Here is a 21,713-nt window from a genome sequence, read left to right as displayed (position 1 = left end):
AAAATCTACAAACAGCAAATGCTGAAGAGGGTGTGGAGAGAAGGGAACCATCTTGCAATGTTGGTGGGAATGTAGATTGATACAGGCACTATGGAGAACAGTATGGAAGTTCCTTAAAATCTAAAAATAGAATTACCATATGACCCAGCAATCCCACTACTGGGCATGTACTCAGAGAAAACCATAATTCAAAAAGACACATGCCCCCAATGTTCATTTCAGCACTATTTACGATCGCCAGGACATGGAAGCAATATAAATGACCACCGACAGATGAATGGATAAAGAAGATGTGGTACATATATACAATGGAATATTACTCAAGTCATAAAAAGGAACGAAATTGAGTCATTTGTAGAGACGTGGATGGATCTAGAAACTGTCATACAGAGTGAAGTAAGTCAGAAAGGAAAAACAAATAATGTATATTAATGGATATATGTGGAACCTAGAAAAATGGTACAGATGAACTGGGCTGCAGGGCAGAGACCGAGACAAAGATATACAGAACAAACGTATGGACACGAAGGGGAGAATGTGTGTGTGGGGGTGGTGGTGTGATGAATTGGGAGATTAGGATTGACATATATACACCAATATGTATAAAGTGTATAACTAATAAGAACCTGCTGTATAAAAAAATTAAATTAAAAAAAAAGCAGAGGAATCACTCCCAATTTATAGAACATGAGATATCCCCTGAAAGACCAACAAACAATGAAGCAGACCAGTCTATAATACTAGATCCCAAGTTCAAAAAGGAGGCAATAAAAAGAAAACTGTAGAAATTAAGAAAGGCTATTGAGAGGAATGCAGATTACTGTAACAAGGAACTAGAAACTATAAAGAGGAGCCAATTAAAATTAGAAAACTCATTTGAAGAGACAAAAGCCAAGCTAAAGGCAATAAATAGCAAACTAAACAATGCAGAGGAACAAATAAGTGATCTAGAAATTAGAATAATGGAAATCATGCAATCAGAACAGCAGACAGAAGGACAAATGTAAAAGAATGAAAGCTATATACGAGACTTATGGGATAATATAAAGCAAGCCAATCTACACATAATAGGGATCCCAGAAGGAGAAGAGAAAAGGGAATCAAAAATGTATTTGAAGAAACTGTGGCTGAAAAATCCCCAAACTAAAGAAGGAAACAGATATCCAGGTACAGGAAAGTCCCAAACAAGATGAACAGAAACAGACTTATATGAAGATGTATTAAAATTAAAATAGCAAAAGTTAAAGAGAGGATTCTAAAGAGAAAAACAGAGTTAGTTAAAAGGGAACCCGCATAACGCATTCAGCTGATTTCTCTACAGAAAATGTTGTAGGCCAGAGGTGAGTGGCAAGATATGTTCAATGTCCAGAAAGGGGAAAACCTGCAACTTAGGATATTCTACCCAGCAAGATTATAATTTAGAATAGAAGGAGAGATAAAGAATTTCTCAAACAAAACTAACAAAACAAAAAGAAACAAAAACTAAAAGAACACAGCAATACTAAACTATTCTAAAAGAAATACTGAAAGGTCTTCTCTAAATAGAAAAGAAGAATCTATAGGAATGAGAAAATCACAATTGGAAAAAAAATCACTTAAATAAGCCAGTATATAGATTACAATTATTTTGTGTGTGTGTGAAAGCGATGATAACTACAATAAACAGCAAAGTGATAAACATGAAGATATAAAAGATGACATCAAAATCATAAAATGTGGGGGGAGGGGTAAGAAAATGTAGACATTTTTCAGAATATGGTTGAATCTATATGACTATAAGTCTAATTCAAGTAGATATAGTAATGGGTTAACATACTTGTAAAACAGGGCAACAGAAAAATCAAAAACATACAACAGATTCAGAAAAACCAAAAACAAAAGAACTCAAGCATAACACAAAAGAAAATCATCAAACCACAAGAGGAAAAAGAAAAAGAAAAAGGAACAAAGAGGAAATACAAAATCAACTGAAAAATAAGGTTTAAAATGGCAATAAATACATATCTATCAACAATTACCTTAAGTGTAAATGGACAAAATGTTCCAATCTAAATACATAGAGTGGCAGATTAGATAATAAAACTAGCCTACAATATGCTGCCTACAAGAGACCCACTTTAGGGCGAAGGATACACAGATTGAAAGTGAGGAGATGGAAAAGGGTGTTTTATGCAAATGGAAATGACAAGAAAGTGGGAGTAGCAGCACTCGTATGAGACAAACTAGACTTTAAAACAAAGCCCATAAAGAAAGATGAAGAAGGACACTAAAATGTTAAAAGAATCAATACAAAAAGAGGACATTACACTTGTTAACATATATGCACCCAATATAGGAGCTCCTAAATAGAGGAAACAAGTAATAGGAAACATGCTAGGACACAAAGCAAGCCTGACCATATGTAAGAGGACAGAAATTATTTCAAGCATCTTTTCTGACCACAACAGCGTGAAACTAGAAATCAACCACAGAAAGAGAAATGAGAAAAAAATGATTACATAGAGACTAAACAACAGGCTACTAAAAAACCAATGGATCAACAATGAAATCAAAGAGGAAATTAAAAATTATCGAGACAAATGACAATGAAAACACAACCATACAAAATCTCTGGGATGCAGCAAAAGCAGTCCCATGAGGGAAGTTCATAGTGATACAGGCTTTCTTCAAAAAATAAAAAAAATCTCAAATAACCTAACTTACCACCTAAAAGAATTAGAAAAAGAAGAACAAAGCCTCAAGTCAGCAGAAGGAAGGAAATAATAAAGATCAGAGAGGAAGTAAATAAAATAGAGATCAAAAAAACAATAGAAACAAATCAAGAGCTGATTTTTTGAAAGGGTAAACAAAATCGACAAACTCTGACCAGGCTCATCAAGAAGAAAAGAGACAGGACTTCCCTGGTGGTACAGTGGTTAAGAATCTGCCTGCCAATGCAGGGGACACGGGTTCGAGCCCTGGTCTGGGAAGATCCCACATGCTGCAGAGCAACTAAGCCCGTGCACCACAACTACCAAGCCTGCACTCTAGAGCCTGTGTGCCACAACTACTGAGCCTGCATGCCTAGAGCCCATGCTCTGCAACAAGAGAAGCCACCGAATGAGAAGCTCATGCACTGCAACAAGAGTAGCCCCTGCTTCCCGCAACCAGAGAAAGCCCGCACGCAGCAACAAAGACCCAATGTGGCCAAAAATAAATAAATAAATATTTTAAAAAAAATCAGTGAGGAAAAGTAGGATAATCCATTAAATTGGACTCAGAGAGGTTGGGTAATTTGCCCAAAGTCACACAGCCCATAAGTAGTGGGTCAGTGATTCTGTTTGACTTTGAGTGTCTGACGTTCTCACTTCACAACTTGCGCTTTTAAACATTTCGCTATCCTTGTCTATCTCCGTACTACCAAGGCTTTGACGGGGCACTGCAAACAGAGGGCATCAATGAGTGAGACCACAAAACCATGCAGGGAAAAAAAAAATGAGAAGAAAAGAGAGGACCCAAATAAACAAAATAAGAAATGAAAGAGGAAAAACTGATACCGCAGAAATACAAAAAAAAAAAAAAAAAAAAAAAGAGAGAGAGAATAAGTAAAAAAGTAAGAGAATACTATGAACAAATATATGCCAACAAATTGGACAACCTAGAAGAAATGGACAAGGTTTTAGAAACATACAGTCCACCAAAACAGAATCAAGAAGAAATAAATTGAACAGACTGATCACTAGAAGTGCAATAGAATCTGTAATAAAAAAAAACTCCCTGCAAACAAAAGTCTAGGATCAAATGGGTTCACTGGGGAATTGTACCAAACCTACAAAGAAGAAATTATACCAATCCTTTTCAAACTCTTCTAAAAGACTGAAGAGGAGGGAACACTCCCAGATTCATTCTATGAAGCCACCCTCACCTTGATACCAAAACCAGAAAAAGACACTATCAAAAAAGAAAATTATAGGCCAATATCTTGATGAATACAGATACAAAAATTCTCAACAAAATATTAGCAAACCAAATCCAACAACACATAAAAAAGATCATACACCATGATCAAGCTGGATTCATCTCAGGGTTACAAGGATGGTTCAACATATGCAAATCAATCAATGTGATATACCACATCATGATCATCTCAAAAGATGCAGAAAAAGCATCTGATAAAATCAACATGTATTCATGATAAAAACTCTTACCAAAGTAAGTACATAACTCAACATAATAAAAGCTATTTATGACAAACCCACAGCCAACATCATACTCAACAGTGAAAAGCTGAAAACCTTCCCGCTTAAATCTGGAACAAGAAAAAGATGTCCACTCTTACCACTTATATTTAACACAGTATTGGAAGTCCTAGTCACAGCAACCAGACAAGAAAAAGAAATAAAAGGTATCTGAATTGGAAGGGAAGAGGTAAAACTGTCATTATAGGCAGATGATATGATACTATATATAGAAAACCTTAAAGACGCCACACAAAAACTACTAGAACTGATAAACAAATTCAGCAAGGTAGCAGGATACAAGACTAACATACAGAAATCTGTTGCATTTCTTTACACTAACAATGAAATATCAGGAAGGGGAAGTTTAAAAAATCCTTTTTAATATCACATCAAAAAAATAAAATACTTAGGAATAAACCTGACCAAGGAGTAGAGGGAGACAAGATGGCAGAGTAGGACACTGAGCTCACCTGCTCTTACAAGCACACTAAAATCACAACTAACTGCTGAACAACCATTGATAAAAAGGACTGGAACCTAGCAAAAAAAGTTTCTACATCCAAAGACATAAAAAAGAAAACATGAGACAGCAGGAGGGGTGCACTCATGATATAATCAAATCCCATACTGCCCAGGTGGGCAACCTACAAACTGGAGGATAATTATATCAGAGAAATTCTCCCACAGGAGTGAGAGCTCTGAGCCCTACATCAGCAGAACATACGGCTTTGAAGGCTAGTAGGGCTTGATTGCAGAAGCTCTACAGGACAGAGGGAAACAGAGATTCCATTCTTGGAGGGTGCAGACAAGGTCCCATGTGCACCAGGTCCCAGGGCAAAGCAGTGACTCCACAGGAGCCTGGGCCAGACCTACCTGCTGGTCTTGAAGGGTCTCCTAGGGAGGCAGGGGTGGCCGTGGATCTCTCTGGAGTCATAAAAGCTGGTGGTGGACATAGCGGGGACCTATGTGAACTCTGGCTGGAGGCAGACATTTTGGGTCCTTGGCACTGAGACCTGGCCCCATCCAACAGGCTATAAGCTCCAGTGCTGGGACGCCTCAGGCCAAACAACCAACAAGGTGGGAACACAGCCCCAGCCATCAGTAGACAGGCTGCCTAAAGTCATCCTGAGCCCACAGTCACCTCTAGCCACACCCCCTGACACAGCCCTGCCCACCAGAGGGCAAAGACTCAGCTCCAGCCACCAGTGAGCAGGCACCAGGCCCTCCCACCAGGAAGCCTGCATAACGGCTAGAGCAGTGTCAGGGGTCAGACACCAGAAGCAAGGAAACTACGATTCTGCAGCCTGCAGAACTAAGTCCACAAACATAGATCAGAACCTACCCTGGGACCAGTTGGTCCCTGGCCCTTGAATGATGAGAGGGGAGTGTACTGTAGGGACATATAGGACATCCTCTTCAGAGGATCACTTATCCAAGACTAAGAAATGTAACTAAGCTACTACATACATAAAAATACAAACAGAAATTTAAACACAATGAGTTGGAACAGGAATATGTTCCAGATGAAGGAAGAAGATAAAACTCCAGAATAACAACTAAGCAAAGTGGAGACAGCCAATCTGCCCGAGAAAAGAGTTCAGTGTAATGACCGTAAAGATGATACAAGAACTCGGGAAAAGAATGGATGCATAAAGTGAGAAGTTACAAGTTTTTAGCAAAGAGTTAGAAAATATAAAAAATAACCAAACAGAGTTGAAGAATACAATAACTGAAATGAAAAAATACACTAGAAGGAATCAACAGCGGAATAAGTGATGCAGAAGAATGAATCAATGAGCTGGAAGACAGAGCGGTGGGAATCACTGCCGCAGAACGGAATAAAAAAGAAAGAATGAAAAGAAATGAGGACAATTTAAGAGACCTCTGGGACAATGTCAAACACACCAATGTCTGCATTATAGGGGTCCCAGAGGAGGAGAGAGAAAGGACCTGAGAAAATATCTGAAGAGATAATAGCTGAAAACCTCCCTAACACTGGAAAGGAAATAGTCACCCAAGTCCAGTAAGTGCAGAGGCCCTTACAGGATAAACCCAAGGAGGAACACGCCAAGAAACATAGTAATCAAATTGACAAAAATTAAAGACAAAGAGAAAATATTAAATAAACACAAGGGAATCCCCATAAGACTATTAGCTGATTTTTCAGCAGAAGTTCTGAAGGCCAGAAGGGAGTGGCATGATATATTCAAAGTGATGAAAGGGAAAAACCTAAAACCAAGAATACTCTACCCAGCAAGGCTCTTGTTCAGATCTGACAGAGAAATCAAAAGCTTTACACAGGAGCAAAAGCAGAAAAAATTCACCATCACCAAACCAGTTTTACAACAAATGCTAAAGGAACTTCTCTAAGTGGAAAAAAGGGCACAACTAGAACCTAGAAAATTAAAAATGGGATGGCTCACCAGACATTTAGAGAAGAGTTAACACCTATCCTTCTGAAACTATTCCAAAAAATTGCAGAGGAAGGAACACTCCCAAACTCATTCTATGAAGCCACCATCACTCTGATACCAAAACCAGACAAAGATATCACAAAAAAAGAAAATTACAGGCCAAAATCACTAATGAACATAGACACGAAAATCCTCAACAAAATACTAGGAAACTGAGTCTAACAATACATTAAAAAAATCATACGTCATGGTCAAGTGGGATTCATCCCAGGGCTGCAAGGATTTTTTAACAGCTGCAAATCAATCAGTGTGACACACCACATTAACAAATTGTTGACTAAAAACTGTATGATCATCTCAATAGTTGCAGAAAAAGCTTTTGATAAAATTCGACATCCATTTATGATAAAAACTCTCCAGAAAGTGGGCATAGAGGGAACCTACCTCGACATAATAAAGGCCATATTCAACAAACCCACAGCAAACATCATTCTCAATGGTGAAAAACTGAAAGCATTTCCTCTAAGATCAGGAACAAGACAAGGATGTCCACTCTCACCACTATTATTCAACATAGTTTTGGAAATCCTAGCCATGGCAATCAGCGAAGAAAAAGAAATAAAAGGAATACAAATTGGAAAAGAAGTAAAACTGTCACTGTTTGCAGATGACAGGATACGACACATAGAAAATCCTAAAGACGCTACCAGAAAAATACTAGAGCTCATCAATGAATTTGGTAAAGTTGCAGGATACAAAATTAATGCACAGATATCTCTTGCATTCCTACACACTAATGACTGAAAATCTGAAAGAGAAATTAAGGAAACACTCCCATTTACCACTGCAACAAAAAGAATAAAATACCTAGGAATAAACCTGCCTAAGGAGGCAAAAGACCTGTACTCCAAAAACTGTAAGATACTGATGAAAGAAATCAAAGATGACATACACAGATGGAAAGATATACTGTGTTCTTGGACTGGAAGAATCAATATTGTCAAAATGACTGTACTACCCAAGGCAATCTACAGATTCAATGCAATCCCTATCAAATTACCAATGCTATTTTTCACAGAACCAGAAAAAAAAATTAAGTTGTATGGAAACACAAAAGACCCCAAATAGCCAAAGCAATCTTGAGAAAGAAAAATGGAGCTGGAGAAACCAGACTCCCTGACTTCAGACTATACTACAAAGCTACAGTCATTAAACAGTATGGTATTGGGACTTCCCTGGGGAGTGGTGGTTAAGAACCTGCCTGCCAATGCAGGGGACATGGGTTTGAACCCTGGTCCAGGAAGATCCCACATGCCGTGGAGCAACTAAGACCGTGTGCCACAACTACTAAGACTGCTCTCTAGAGCCCGCGAGGCACAACTACTGAAGCCCGTGCACCTAGAGCCATGCTCTGCAATAAGAGAAGCCACCACAACGAGAAGCACGCACACTGCAATGAAGAGTAGTCCCTGCTCGCTCCAACTAGAGAAAGCCCGCACGCAGCAATGAAAACCTAACACAGCCAAAAATAAATAAATAAAATAAATTTATTTTTTAAAAAAAAGTTGTTTGAGAAAGTGCTTGGCAAAGCATTATGCATTATAAAAGTATCATATGTCATCATTACAACAGTGCATCCTTCATTCCTTTCCCTAAATATCTTTGGATGCTGTATACATTTTATATATAAACTTCTCTGTCACAGTTGTTACAGGATTTTCCAGTTACTTGAAAACAATGTCTGAGCCTTGTTAAATTATTCTCTACCCTAGCATGGAAGGGAGAGGAATGAACCTGAATTCTCCCTATTTTGGGGGCTTGGCGGGGGTCTCATCCATAAGCTTCCAGGGAAAACTTTTGCAAGAAGATTATTCATACCTGGAAATACAATGAACTTTCAGGTTTTGGTTTGAGTAGCAAAGAAAACACTGAAAGGTTGAAGCTACAAAAATAGAGCCAAGTCTCTTTCCAAGATCATTCATGCCACACCCAGGTTTCCTGGCACATCCTGGCCATGGCAAAGATGCACCGATTCACAGCTAAGTTGCTGGAAACTGTGTGTGGTGGCCATTCCTCCCACAGCTCTGAGGTGATGCTCTGGCAGGTGCTTCCTGCAACTGCAGGGAAGAGCTGGTTTTCTGGAAAGGCTTGGACCATTTTGAGTCATGAAAAGGGCTCTGGCATAATACTGAAAGGCTGAAAGGTATGGTTCAGACTAAAGACATGTCAAAAAGGGGTTAAAGGAAGTAGGGAAGTCAAGGAAAAATCTTTTTGGTTTTGCTTATTAGCAAACACTGAAGGTCCCTAGCAGAGATTCCTTGTTCTAATAACACTTTGGGACCCACAGCCACCATGCTGGACAACTTCAGGGGCAGTGTTTACACTGTGTGCTTTGACGTCCTCCAGGAAGCACCATTCACACAGAATACAAGGTAAATGGTGCGCCCAGCTTTTGTACAACAGGACCTTGCTGGGGCCAAATCCTGCAAGAGCCAAACCTCTAGTCACAAACAAAGCCTAAGTTCCTACTCTAGTTTTCTCACCAATTCCTTCCAAAAACAAACCAATGAACAAATAAAGCACTGTAAAGCTCCAGCCAAAATCTCAGGAGGGACATTAGATGATCAGTGTTTCCAGAAGTGCACCATTTAAAATCCTAAGTGTGCAGAGGATGATGTCTTTATAAGGAAAGCAGGTTTGTAGTTAAAATGTATGGTTGATCATTTATTTTCCTTCTTTCCCATTTAATTTTAGTCTAATAGCCCCTAGTACCTGTTATATCCAAAGAGTCTCAGGAAAAATATAAAAGAAAAGAACCTGGTACTTTACTTTTAAATAAATTCCGAAGTCCTCTCTCTGCCTCAGACTCTCACGATAAAAGACAGCAGCTGAGTAATTCAGGCAGTAGGTCCGGTGGCTCTGACACAGGCTCCTCGGAAATACTGCAAGAGGAGAAGGGCAGAGGAGAATGAGTGGAAGCAAAGAGCACAGACAGACTTCCTCTTTCTCTTCACTTTTATCAGCAACTAGAACAGGGAAAGTGGAGGAGGCACCATTATCAAGTAGGAGATATGACTGCACGGATAGTAACAGGTAATTTTCAAAATAAACATTGTTTAAAAAACCCCCGATATCCCCATAATAAACAGTTAACTCCTCAGTAAGTTGCCTTTTTTTTTTTTTGCCCATAAATAAAATTCTATTTAGGACATATTGATTTAATTCACCCTTTACTCGCACTTATGCTTTGTTGAGGCCTACACACACTGCATGGAACCTGATAACAAACACCTCCTTTGATTTCACTGCTCATGTTGTTGATGTCAAGCTTGTGTTCGTAGTAAGTGATTAAAGTAACATCTGACCTTTCACTAAATCTTCCTCAAAAATATCCGCATACTGAATTCTCCTTCCAGCTTCTAAAAATAGAGAGTCAAATTTGGGGCACCTCTACTAAATGTAGTTTCGTAGCGTGCGTTTTATGTGCTAGTCTTACCCAATCTAACACTTGTGGTCTTTCTTCATTATGCTTATGTAATGTCTTAAACTTGCTATAATGACTACACATGTGTAAACCATATCAAATTTATTTTAAAATGAGGCAAGTGGCCAATTCGTATGTATACATTCATATGTATAATGGTCAAACTGGGCACACTGCACAATGTGCCACCATCTCAGTTAAGTGTCTGTCTCGGGAATGACAGTTATTCTTTTCTCTTCACCAATGCTTCTGGCTCCTTACTGGCAGACACTCTCGTTAGGAATCCACAGTGCCTTGCACGTTGCTAAGGCTACGTGCTCCTTGATAGGTTTATTAATTAGTATAATGAGTAACGGGTCCCATTAGGGAATTTCCAATAGTGTCATAATGTGGTGAATGGGAGAAGGAAGACACTTGCTGGTAACATTATAACTGCAGTGAGTAGAGACAGCAGACCAAGCCTAACAGGCCAGTAAAGGAAGTGACAGTAGTAAAGGCAGAGATGACAAAAACCTAGAAAAATATTTTGCTATAGGACCTCAGAGGACAAAACGCTATAGGGGGAAATGTCAAGTTTTGCCTTCAAGCAAAAGTAATTTGAAAGCTGATAATGTGAATTAATTTTTTCCTGGGGGGTTGGTGATAGCTGGGGGCTTGGAAATAAAGAGGAGGTCTTCTCACAGGTCACCTTGAGACGCTTGAGAAAGGCCATTACGAGAAACCTGCTGTGAAGGCCATGAACAGTCAGGCTTAGAAATGCAGCTCTACAACCCACTGGCTATGTGAACTTGGCCAAGTGATTTAACTTCTCCAAGCCTCAGCGACTTCTCAGCAACTTCTCAGATGGCTTTTGTGTGGATAACAAACGTCCCAATCTTCCACTGGGGGGCTTCTTGTGAGACACCGTGGTAGACTGTTATCACTGCTCATCTAGTTCCCTTTCCTGGGGAGGAATATATATGCCCACTCCATTGAGGGTAAGCTTGGCCATGTGACTTTCTTAGGCCAATGAAATGTGAACAGACATGCCAGAAACTTGAAAAGTCAGTGAGAGCTCTGCCTCAGTCTCTTATGTCTTTGCCCTTGAGACTGGTAACATTCTAGGTGGGGGGGGGGGGGTGCTCCCTCAGCAGGGGTCCCAGAGCGAGGACAAAGTAGGAGCAGAGCATAAGTGAGATATGACACCAAGCCTCTGAGATTTGGAGTTTGTTCCTGTGGTATAACTGAAATTAACCTGAATCATGTAGGCCTTTATAAATTTAGGAAAAACTTGTATAGCCCATCTTTACACATCTGTAACGTAACAGGAAGCATTCATATGTGGGTATTATTATTGACTTTCAGCAAAGAGTCTATGCTTTAATAGGCTGTAAGGACACTTATGCTATAGTCTGAATATGTGTGTTCCCCTCAAATTCACATGTTGAATCCTAACCCCCAATAGGACAGTATTAGGAGGTGGGCCCTTTAGGAGATGATTAGGTCATAAAGGTGGAGCCCCCATAAATGAGATTAATGCCCTTATAAAATAGGCTCCAGACAGCTGTCTAGCCCCTTCTGCTATGCAAAGGATACAGTAAGAGGTCTTTGACTGGAAGAGGGCCCTCACATGACCTGGGCACCACCCTGATCTCAGACTTTGACCCTCCAGAACTGTGAGAAATTGATTTCTGTTGCTTATAAGCTACCCAGTCTGTGGCACTTCATTATAGCAGCCTGAGCAGACTAAGACAACTTACGTGTTTTGATGAGAAGCTGATATTTCTCCAGACTATTTACTAAAAACTACATTAAAAATAAATTCTAGGACACCAGGTCTTGGTGCTAATGTCCTAAGCAACATGTCAGCCTTTAGATGAGTATTCCCGGATATGTTTGCCACCAGCTTCTGTGTCCCAAGCAAGAGCCACAAAATGAAACACCCAATATAATGGGTGTTCATGCTCTTTTGTGCTTCCACCCATCACCATGAGAAGAGGATGACCAGGCTAGTCCACTGATCCAAGGAGATGGATAGAGCCAAGTGCAGCAAAGCCCGTCAGTTGTCCTAGCCTCTGATGGAGTAAAGAAATTATCAAGAATACCAAGGGGACTTCAGACCTTGAACCAATACACATCCAAATATTCATGTCCATTATGTAACTTACTAAGGGCTCTGCCCCTTTGTCTAACAGAAACAAAAAATGTGTAGCATGTGATGGTCCTAAAAAAAGATAATTTCTGACTCTAAAGGAATTGAGAGTCTGAGATTTTAGGTAATTCCCAACACTTTACATTCTTTCTCTTGTTTTTCAAAGCTTTTCTTATTCTAATCTGCTTTTGAAGGTCACTGAAAGATCTCCCCACTTTATACCTAATTTTTGCTTGTTTTGCCTTGTTAAACTGTCCTTCTTTTTCATATCTCACCTCAAGCATCATCGCCCCAGGAAGAATTTCCTGTCTGTAACTACTTCACCATCTGCACCAACCTAGAAGTTTTCCTTCATAATAGCTATGTTCCTTTTTTCCCCAGCATTGATCTCAATTTGATTATATAATCATTAGTGTCATCATTGGATTGCTTCCCCACTAGACTGAAAACTCCCCCAAAGCAGGGGGCGTGTCTAATTCTGCACATTACTGTGCACAGGGTATCAGTCCCACACGTAAGTACTTAGTAAGTGCTCAATAAACCTCAATCTATGTTTTTTTAAGTACATTGTAACAATTTAAATCTTGCTAAATGAGGATAGATAGGGACTGAATTAAAAAGCTCAAAGTAGGGGAAGAGGTTCAAATACCTACTTAAGAAAAAAAAATAGCATTTATCAGACCACGGGTACAAGTTTTCCTCTTTTCTCCTCCTTTCACACACAGAAGTCTTATTAAGGGTGTTAATGGATTTGAAGGTTTATTTTGTTCCTTTCAGAGAGCCTGGCACTTTGTTAGAAGAACAACTGAACCATGTAATTAGCCTACACAAACTACTGCCATGAATACAGCTTTAAATTGAAGTCATTTGAAAACCAGACTTGGAAATGGCTTTTCCATGCATGCAGATTTCTGTCTTAATAAAACCCACACAGGAGAGATGACAATGGAGAAACAGATTCTGCAAGTTATTTCTGAAAATGTTGATTGGTGGGGAAAGGGATAGTTCCCTTGTGGGAGGGTACAGGTGGAACCTTCCCAGGAACAACAATAACAACGATTAAGGAGATATAAACAACTATCCTGAGAGGTAGGTGAATTTATCACATAGAAGCTGAGATCTCCCAGAAGGATTTTACCTTTGTGAGCACGGAAATGAAATCCAACGATGGTAAAGTCTCAGAAGTGTCGACATAGTCCTTGAAGATGTGGAAAAGACTGTTCACAAAACCAAAGCTTGTCTAGGGCCAGAGAGAAAGAAAACAAGAGTAGGTATACTTCCGGGGTAAGAAATAAAAATCTGATGAACTTCAAATGTCATTCTCACAGATGTTTTCCATTTCAAATTTATCTCCTGGCAAAATTCAAAGATTTATTTTCCTCTACTTTCCAATATATATTTTCTTATAAGTTTTTCTTATAAATGAATTCTTGTTGGTACCTCACTTCCTTTTTTAGAGGAAAGATATTAATTATTTATAATATATGTGAGAAAGAACATTCATTTGAGAATAGACATTTATGGTGATGACGGAGATCTTAGGAATTTTTTTTTTTGTATTTAACATCATTTTTTGAGGAAATTCATGTATTCAACATTACTTATTGAGTCCTCCCATGTACCTGGCACTGTTCAAGGTCTTCAGGATACAGCAGTGAACAAGATGGGTTCCTGAGCATATTCTAGAAGGTGTTCCAGAGCTTGTATTCTAGAGAAAATATGGAACATTTCCCAAATTTTTGTGTCATCCTTGCATAGGAACCATGCTAATCCTTGTATTGCTCCAATTTTAGTACATGTCCTGCTGAAGGGAGCACTATGTTTACTTTCTTAAATAGCCACAGAAGAATTTTAAAAAATGTTACTGAAGGCTAACTAATAACTGCCATCTATTGGAAAGGTATCAATGGATGTGTAGGTTTCCTTATTAACCTGAACTCCCGACCATAAGAATAAATGGGGATGAAATATGGAAGAAACCATATTCCATGTTCCAATATGGAATACAAGCCAGAGGAATAGACTAAGCATGAATTTTCATCGTCCACTGGTGAATTTTAACACATGGCTACTGGAATCTTCCTACTTTGGCTCACCTGACTTAACTCCTCCAGGTTTGCAAAAAGTCCCCATAAATCCACATCCAGGAGATATTCATGAGTCTGTCGGTATTTTAATGTATTCATGAAGATCTTAAAAAAAAAAAGCACATTACTTTGTTTTTCAATTTTGATATTTGCCCTTTGCAAGAACATTAAACATAAACCTCCTGAGTATAATTTTACAAAACAACTTGGAGATCAGTATTTTCAATCATTAAGAGGTGTGCTAAACACGAATGATGGCATTTAAGCCCCCACAGAACATACGGGAGATGTGCTCTTCTGTATGAAGCTGCTGCTGCTTTGTGAGCCCTAACAACACTCCTGTTGAACATAATCTGTTCAGATGGGCTTTCTCTGTTCCCAGTGCCAAAGAAATCACCAAGGTTCTCTTCTTGCCAACAGCACTTACTTGAGACCAAAACAACATTCATACTGAGTTCTTATTTATTCCTTTCTCTGTGAAAGACCCAAATGTCCTTTACTTTCAGGAAATTAAATAGAGAACTCATGAGTTAATACCTGATAACTGGTAAGATGTTTAGATTTGGATAAAGCCATTAAATATTAATGAAAACATTGAGAGAATCTTTATGTCATTACTTGATTTGATGCTTTCCTACAAGAGAAAAACTACAGCAAGTCGATCCTCGCAGAATACCTGCCTCTCATTCTATAAATTAAAGAGAGATCAATTTATTGAAATAGGAATACTCTGTATAAGTATGATGAAGCATTCAAAGGGACCGAATATTTCAAGAACTGTAGGTGTGAAAAGAATGGACTTTAGACACACCAGCGTTCTCCAATTCCCATTTCCATATTTCTTAATTAACACAGTAAATGGTTCTTGAACTTGCATCAGAATCATCTAGAGGCCTTGTTAAACTGGAGATTAGCGGGACCTACCCCAAGTCTTTCTGATTCAGTAGGTCTCTGATGGGGTTGAGAATATGGGTTTCTAACAAGTTCCCAAGTGATTCTGATGCTACTGGTCCAAGGACCACATTTTGAGAACCACTGACTTAAGAGTTTCCCCCAGTCCAGGAAGCATCAGTTGTCTGGAAATCTGTCAATATCCAAGCATTTTAAACATGTAATTGTAAGAAACAGAAATCATTAGTTCAGAAAAATTGGGAAAATTTAGAAAAAATCATCTTTGTGCTATAAGATTATTTTCTTTATAGAAATTTTTGCCATTTAAAAAAACATTGAGTCTTTCACTGAATTTATTATTTGAGTTACAAAATTCCAATTTACAAGCAACTTTGGGAAATTCATATTGATTGTGTAAAGAGAGGTACTTATATACTTTAAATACACTGGGGCATTTGAAAATAAACTCAAATTGGCTTTTAAGCAGAAAAATGCTAGTTTAAAAAGCTTATGTAGCTTATAGTGGGATGGAAAGTTCTGTGCTGTCTATTAGGGCAAGGGAGGTAGCAGAGTTCACAGGGTGAGTGCTTTGCAGTGAACATCTATTGGGTACCACTCAGCTTCAGTGGCCCCCCTTCCCTAATATCATCCCAGTTTTCACCTCAGCATCTACTCTTCCTCATATCTTGAATGTGATCATCTTAAGCCAATGAGCACTTTCCTTCCTTATCCAGGTAGTTGGTTCAGAAGTGGGCATGTGACTTAAGCCAGTCCAATCAGAATGACAATCAAGACTTTGGCTATGAGTGCTAAGAAGAGATTCTCTCTCTCTCTCCCTTCTATTTCTCTTTCTTTCCATGGCCTCAAGGACAGCAGCCACTCTGTGACTACAACAGAAGCCAGCCACAGGATGACACTGATATTGTGGAAGGCAGGGATGAGGCATGAAAAGAAATTCTGTCCATACTTTTGAGCCCCTTGATCAAACCAAGCTTGAATTCTGTCTCAACTCTGGACTTTACAGTCACATGGGTCAATAAGATCCTTACTTAAGCTAGTTTTCTATATCCTGATACAGTCTCTAAGTTTTAACTTTCTGAGTGTCTTTGTGGTTTAAATTTTGCTAAAGTACTTAGCAGTATGACTGTCACAATAAATATTACTTACAGAAAAGAACATCTGTATAGCACTTGATAGATTTCAAAGGAAACTAATCTGATCATCTCAATGATCAGATGTTATGAGACAGTCAGAGATGGTACTGTCATCCCTCTTTTACAGCTTAGAACAGGAATCGTCAAATGACAGCCTGTGGGATAAATCAGGTCTGCTACCCATTTTTGTGAATAAAGTGTAACTGTAACACAGCCACACACATTTCTTTACAAATTATCTATGGCTTCTTTTGCACTGCAATGGAGGAGTTGAGTAGTTGCAATAAAGACCACATGGCTGGCAAAGCCTGAAATATTTACTATCTGGACATTTACAGAAAGCACGCACCAACTTCTGTTTTATGGAATGGAGGACTAGACTTTCCTAAGTTCACACGGCAAGTCAGAGGCAGATCCAGGACTTGAACTCCTGTCTCCCAACACAGTGCCTTTTCCTGTGTAAGGGAGCAGCCAGGATTCAAACATGCTTATGGGCAGAGGCAACGTTGGGAGCAATGTGGCCCATCCTCCCCTGTGGTCTTAGAGGGCATTTGCTCCCTTCCCATCCTTTGCCCCGTGGTTCTCCTATAAGGAATTCTCTGCTCAGAGCCTCCCCAGATCAGGGCTACTGCACTGCACAACCTCAGGTGCACCATTTATACGACAGACATTGTGAACACACTGTATAATCCACCCTTCCCCACCCTCCCCCGCGTTACACGTGGATGGTTGCCCTGGAAATCTGTGGCTCCGTAGCTGATAAAAAGCACTTGCCTGGCACTGTTCATAAGGGAGTATAATAGCCAAAAGAGGAAGCTGAACAAAGGTGGGATGGCTGCCTTGAGGGTGGCCGTGAGCTCCCTGACTTGAGTATGTAAGCACAGGGTGAGAATCAGGCAGAAGAGATTCAGACATCACATGGGGAGCTGGAAGGTCTCACCCAATCCTAAGAGGCTATGTTTAAGAAAAGAATGAAGAGAAACCAAGTTGCAGATAACCAAAAATAAACAAAATTTCCTTAAGATCCTCTGAAAGAGAGGACCCCCCCCCGATACTTCCTTCCTTCCTTCAGCATGGAAGAAAGAAACAAGTCCCTAAAGAACCAGTGTTTTCCATCTACTACAAAAATTAAAGCCAGCATTACCATCTTAAGAACTAATAAGTGGTCCAAGAAATAAGTGCATTCACTCGTGAAGAGTTCCCACACAGCCTCTTGCTGCTTTCTCAAGTCTAATTGATTAGTAGGAAGTTTTTGATGTGTTTCCATGACTTCATTCCAGGTCTTATCCTGTACGTGGGAGAAAAGAGAGAACAAAACATTTCGATGGGTTGACCTGTTCACCCCTCCTTTGACTTGCCGTACAGCAGGAACAAGCAATCCCCCAAATCACGATTTCTCACTGCAAGCCCCCAGCATCCCTCTGGGTAGAGTTATCCAAACCACAGTTCTCTCTGCATGGCTTTGGGATATCAATTCCTCCCACGCATGGGATGGACATGCTATTTTTAGTTTAAAATGAAAACGAATTCAAATTGATGTTGTTTTGAACTATGCTTGAGAATTTCATAAGTCTTCTTCAGTTTTTTGCAAAACAACCCCAAAAACAACCCACCAAAAGAACCCCAAACCCGGAACTGGGAAGTCTGATCCAGGTTCCACTGGTAAAACTTGTTGAAATTTATTACTGAAGAATCATGAAATAAGAGACTTGAAGTTTTTAAGAGACCTTCAGAAATTGTCTTATCAAAACCAACTTGTTCTGTAAATGAGGAAACAAAGGCCCAGAGAGGGGAATGGTTGTAACAACTATTAACATTTGTACAGGGCTTCATGGCCTACAAAGTGGTCTCACATCCATTACCTTACTTAAGGTACAATGACTTTCCCGAGGTTTCAGTGTGCTTTAGAGCAGCGGTCCCCAACCTTTCTGGCACCAGGGACCGATTTCGCGGTAGACAATTTTTCCACGGACAGGGCAGGGGGGGAGGAATGCGAGCCATGGGGCGCAGCAGAGGAAGCTGCTCTCGCTCGCCCACTGCTCACCACCTGCTGTGTGGCCCCGTTCCTAACGGGCCTCGGACTGGTAGGGTTGGTGACCCCTACTTTAGAGAGAGCAGACCTCGGTCTGCCCAGGTCTGGGCTTCTCTCCTGCACTTTGCTGTTATTATGAACAAGCCAATAATCTGACAACTTAAAATAATGGCTAAAACGAAAAAAAAAAGCTATGCCACACAGAAAACAATGCATGAGATACCTTCAGTCTGTGGAACTCATAGCCCCTGAAGTCTGTAATCTTCCAAGAGGAGAGGCAGTCTTTCAGATCAGATGTGTGCTTGTGTTTGTCTTTGCGCTGCTTAAAGATTGTTAGAAACAGGACTTGCAATCTTTTAACAACACACCTTTGGTAGCCTCGGCATCTTTGGTTCATTGTCCAACATGCATGAGAACAGACTGCACATTTTGTCTATGAGTCACTAACAGGTGAAACACCATTTCTGAGCCATAGTCTGACCCACAGGACCTCAGAGTGTCAGACATGGAGGAGAGAGGCTGGTGAGGATGTCTGATGCAAACCTCTCATTTTACTAACAGAGAAAAAGGACAGAGCTCAGAACACTCCTATAGCAAATAGATGGATTTCAGTCTAGCACATACCTCGCGGTCCTAGAGTCCTTCATATTCTAACTTTTCCAAATGTTGGATCATAGAAGTTTACCATCAGCAGGGGGCTTGGATGTCTTAGTTCAACCGCTCACTTAGTAGATGACTAAATAAAGCCCAGAGTGTTAAAGCAACTTCTTAGCATGATAATTCACAGCTGGAGGATACCAGGATATGCTAGAAACTCTAGTTTCCTTAGGATGGAACCACTGACTCATTTTTGTTATAATTTTTATTTTAAATAATATTAGTTAAAAAATTGGATTACAAAGGTAACATATGGTTATCATAGAAAATTTGAGAAACAAAACCACAAAGAAAAAAAGTTACACAAAGTTACCTGTAATCTCCACCGCCCCTTCTTTCCCCTGGGGTAACTACTGAAAACCTTTTTCTGACTGTATTTATAATTAATTTTTAATGGTGTCATATTTATACATCCTTTTGTAACTTGCTTCTAAACTCTATCGTGACCTTTCAATTTTTTCTGACTCATTCAATATCCTGGTGCAACATCATGAATTACCTGCTTAAAGAGCTCATTTTACCAACTAAATCAGGAAGAAGCTACCAAATAATGAAGTGTGAGGCTTTCTAAAGTCAACTTGGCTGCATTTCAAAAGAATATTTAGCACAAATCATTTTTCAACTTGTTCTACTGCCTCAGGGCACATGACGCTGGCATGGGTCTAAGCAGTTTGGTGGGCATTTTCCGACTTTAGGTTAAGGAGCCAGAGAAGGCACAGCTTATCTGTTGTGGGAAGGCAGCTCCCTGTGTGTCTGAAAGGAGACCCCGCAATCGGTTCAGAAAGTGCTAAAGGGCTGTGGCTGACTTCTCTGCTAGGGTTACGGCACTGAAAGAAGAAACTTACTAGAGACTTATAGGCTTCACAGTAGCAAAGGAATCCTGGAGCTGGTTGGGGACCTCCTACAGCAGCTGGGATGTATGCCTTTTGTTGGTGTCTGAAACCACAGTGACTGCATGGTGTGGAAATTAAAAATCAACAGCCAGTTGGAAAATAAAGAAGCTGAGGCAATGGAAGAGGCACTGGAGCTGTGGGAAAGGGGGCGCCAGCCTTCTGTCTTGAAGGACACTCACTGTGGCTTTCCAAGGGTCTGAACGACCTCCTGGCCAAAGTGCTTGGTGGATATGCTAGTGAGAAGGGAGGGAACAGTCCTCTTGGAGGAAACATTAACTCATTAGAGTTACAGACCCTTTGTTGGAACCTGTGCTGCTTCCACTATGGTGGCATTGGCTAGGAGACGCAATGAGAAGATGTGAAGGGTATGTGAGAGGATGTGGAGGATAAAGAAAAGAAGCCAAGGTTAACTCTGGGGCCTCAAATTTAATAACTAAGAGGCATGTGGAATGGAAATTTGTAGTAGGCACTGGTGACATGGAACTGGAGTAAAATGGATATACAGTTGTCCCTCAGTATCCTAGCGGGACTGGTTCCAGGACCTCTTCGGATACCAAAATCCACAGATGCTAAAGTCCCATTTATAAAATGGATTTGCATATAATCCACACACATCCTCCCATATAGTTTAAATCATCCCTAGATTACTCGTAATACATAATGCAATGCAAATTCTGTGTAAATTGTTGCTGGTGGATGGCAAATTCAAGTTTTGCTTTTTGGAAATTTCTGGAATTTTTTTTCAAATATTTTTCATTTGTAGTTGGTTGAATTCAAGGATGCAGAATGTACAGATACAGAGAGCTGACTGTATGAGACTATATGGATTCTGTAGTGGTTGACCTTGAATTGGCTTTGAATTGGTGAGAAGAGACAAGATCTTTGAGAGCTCTGATGAGATAAAGGAGGGAGGAGTGTCCAGGTCTGGTTATGGAGCTCCTCAGCTGGAGAAGCAATTCAATATTAGGGCTAAAACAGACTCAGAGCCAGACTGCCTGGAACTGCTGGGACAAATGCCCACTCTGCTGCTTAAGAGCTGTGTGACCTCAGGCAAGCTATTCAACCTCTCTGAACCTCAGTTTCCCCATTTGCAAAATGGGGATAACAATGTTACCTACCTTGGTGGGTTGTTTTGAGAATTAATGAGTTAACATATGTAAACTGTGACATACATAAACAGAAACACATAAACAGAAACAGTGCCTGATAACGTGGTAAAAATTATATACGTTTGCTTTTATTACAAATATTGTTATTAATGGTTGAGAAGAAAGGAAGGAGAGAAGAAAGAAAGGTAAGGAAAGGTAAAGGCAAAGAAAGGTAAAGATAGATTGGTGAAATATATTACAATATGGTAGTATTTGATATTGATGTGGATTATCATTTATATATCAATAGATATGAACTGCTTGATAAATAAGGCTAAAAAGATGAAGGAGTGAGTAGACACTGATTTTTAAGGGGACCAGACATTGTGTCCTTGTAAAAGTGAGCCTTCAAGAAATGAGTCTCCTTTCATTACTGAGAACATTTGCTGAAACATTTTGTCATTTCACTGATTGTTCTCTCTTTGTGTATCTCCACCACTGCCTACCCACCTCCAACACTGTGCAAGCCATTTATCACATTTTTTTCCAATTTACATGTCAGTCTGACCTTCTCAATTGTGAGCTGAAAATGAGCATCTTGGAATCTTAGATATCTTGTCCAGTGTTTGGCATATAGTCACCCGATACATGTGGAACAAATT

The 21,713-nt window shown here is 39.8% G+C and overlaps 1 protein-coding gene and 1 non-coding gene across 2 annotated transcripts in view; both read right to left on the bottom strand.

Moving 5' to 3' along the window:
• The window catches only part of PLEKHG7 (pleckstrin homology and RhoGEF domain containing G7), a 90,285-nt gene that overhangs the window by 35,822 nt on the left and 32,750 nt on the right, over window positions 1-21,713 (bottom strand). The window contains 6 exon segments of the mRNA XM_024127164.3: window positions 9,464-9,564; window positions 9,567-9,576; window positions 13,388-13,489; window positions 14,346-14,441; window positions 17,526-17,669; window positions 18,637-18,732. Of these exon segments, the coding sequence (XP_023982932.2) occupies window positions 9,464-9,564; window positions 9,567-9,576; window positions 13,388-13,489; window positions 14,346-14,441; window positions 17,526-17,669; window positions 18,637-18,732 (549 nt within the window).
• On the bottom strand, window positions 13,963-14,066 carry LOC112065929 (U6 spliceosomal RNA). The gene has a single exon (XR_002892323.1). It is a non-coding gene; the product is annotated as a U6 spliceosomal RNA (small nuclear RNA).

Source organism: Physeter macrocephalus, chromosome 6 (assembly GCF_002837175.3).
Source record: "Physeter macrocephalus isolate SW-GA chromosome 6, ASM283717v5, whole genome shotgun sequence".
In the NCBI taxonomy this organism is placed as follows: Eukaryota; Metazoa; Chordata; class Mammalia; order Artiodactyla; family Physeteridae; genus Physeter; species Physeter macrocephalus.
The sequence above is the reverse complement of the archived record's forward strand: the minus strand, read 5'-3'. Positions and strand labels throughout refer to the sequence as shown.